Here is a 1311-nt window from a genome sequence, read left to right as displayed (position 1 = left end):
ATGTTTCAAGTATAACCATATAACTTTTGGACTTACAATTAGTATACGAGGTTTGATATCGAGACCTTGTTGCTTGATCCTAAGGAGCATCTCATCCTCCAGCGCACGAACTTGGTCCAGGATGTAAACAATCTAAGAGGAAAAATTTTCATTAGCTAAATGAAGAGAATCTTGTATCAAACTACAGACCAGATTGGTATAATAGTTTCAATAATCTTACTTGGCCTCCAGTGTCGGGATAACCCAAAACATTGGCTTGAGCAAAGTATCCATGTGGAGAGAGGATGACGACATTGAACACCATCGGAATCCTACCAAGAAAGTTCTCGAGGGTGGTTGGATCTGGTGCCTCAAGGAGATCAAGTAGTAGGTGAATGGTCTCATAGACTCTCTCCGCCGTATCACCCCAACCTTTCTCTAAACCAAGCTCTTGGAACCTAAAACATATAAATTGATAAGAATTAATACTCATTTTTATTTAAATTTGAGTTATTTATGAGATAAGCAGATATGTGACTTGCCTGTGGTGAAACTCCGAATATGGAGTATCCACTGGAAGATTCAAGATATGTTTCTCGGCGTTCCTTAGTGCAGCTCTGAGAGCAGAGAGGCTTTGAATTCTATCGTTGAGCATCATCGTCTACATTTGTTTATTGTTATTGGCATAAGATTTAAAAAGTTTAAAAAACTAAATTATGAAGTTCAGAAAAAGGTGGAAGTGGTTTTTTTAATGGCTTTGGTTGAGTTATGAAATTTAGACATCGGTAATCTATTTGTTGGCGATAATCCATATGACCTTGATTATTGAAGTGTTTCACAAGGGAAGTCACTTGAAAGGTCTAAATTTTTGTAGATTATTCGATGAGAATTGTATCCCTTATGTACCGAGATTATATGAGTAAGCCTACTTTATATACATAACTAGAGATAGTTTCATAGTTGTTTTCTATGTAGGTTTTTTTTACCCAAGATATCTTCCTTGTAGATTAACTTGGATGCTATCTTAACTTTTGCTTGGTTTGGGGCAAAATAATTTTACAAAGAATAATATTTATTCTAGGTACCAAAAAATTCAACATGAACTTCGTTCAAAGAAGTGGTATAGAGATAATTAAATTTGCATTTCCCTTAGATAAAAAAAATTATGTGGTTAATATAAGATCCACATGTAATCCTCCATAGTAAAGTAAGTCTTACAATTTTCAATGACCTTATTATTTTTGCTCGTCAGTCATCATAAAGAATGTGCAAGGGTAAATAAACAAATGAAAACTGAACTCTTAAAGATAAAATTGAAGTTATGTTAAAAAG

At 34.1% G+C, this 1311-nt stretch overlaps 1 protein-coding gene across 1 annotated transcript in view; it reads right to left on the bottom strand.

Annotated features, from left to right (window-relative positions):
* LOC109833647 (sucrose synthase 2-like) overlaps positions 1-669 on the bottom strand; it is a 3702-nt gene extending 3033 nt beyond the window's left edge. Inside the window, exons 1-3 of the mRNA XM_020401389.1 lie at positions 522-669; positions 221-437; positions 37-132 (exon numbers count right to left, since the gene is read on the bottom strand). Of these exons, the coding sequence (XP_020256978.1) occupies positions 37-132; positions 221-437; positions 522-637 (429 nt within the window). The 5' untranslated portion in view covers positions 638-669. The remainder of the gene's footprint in view (positions 1-36; positions 133-220; positions 438-521) is intronic.

This window comes from Asparagus officinalis, chromosome 3 (genome assembly GCF_001876935.1).
Source record: "Asparagus officinalis chromosome 3, Aspof.V1, whole genome shotgun sequence".
In the NCBI taxonomy this organism is placed as follows: Eukaryota; Viridiplantae; Streptophyta; class Magnoliopsida; order Asparagales; family Asparagaceae; genus Asparagus; species Asparagus officinalis.
Note: the sequence above shows the minus strand (reverse complement) of the source record. Positions and strands in the feature narration are given on the sequence as shown.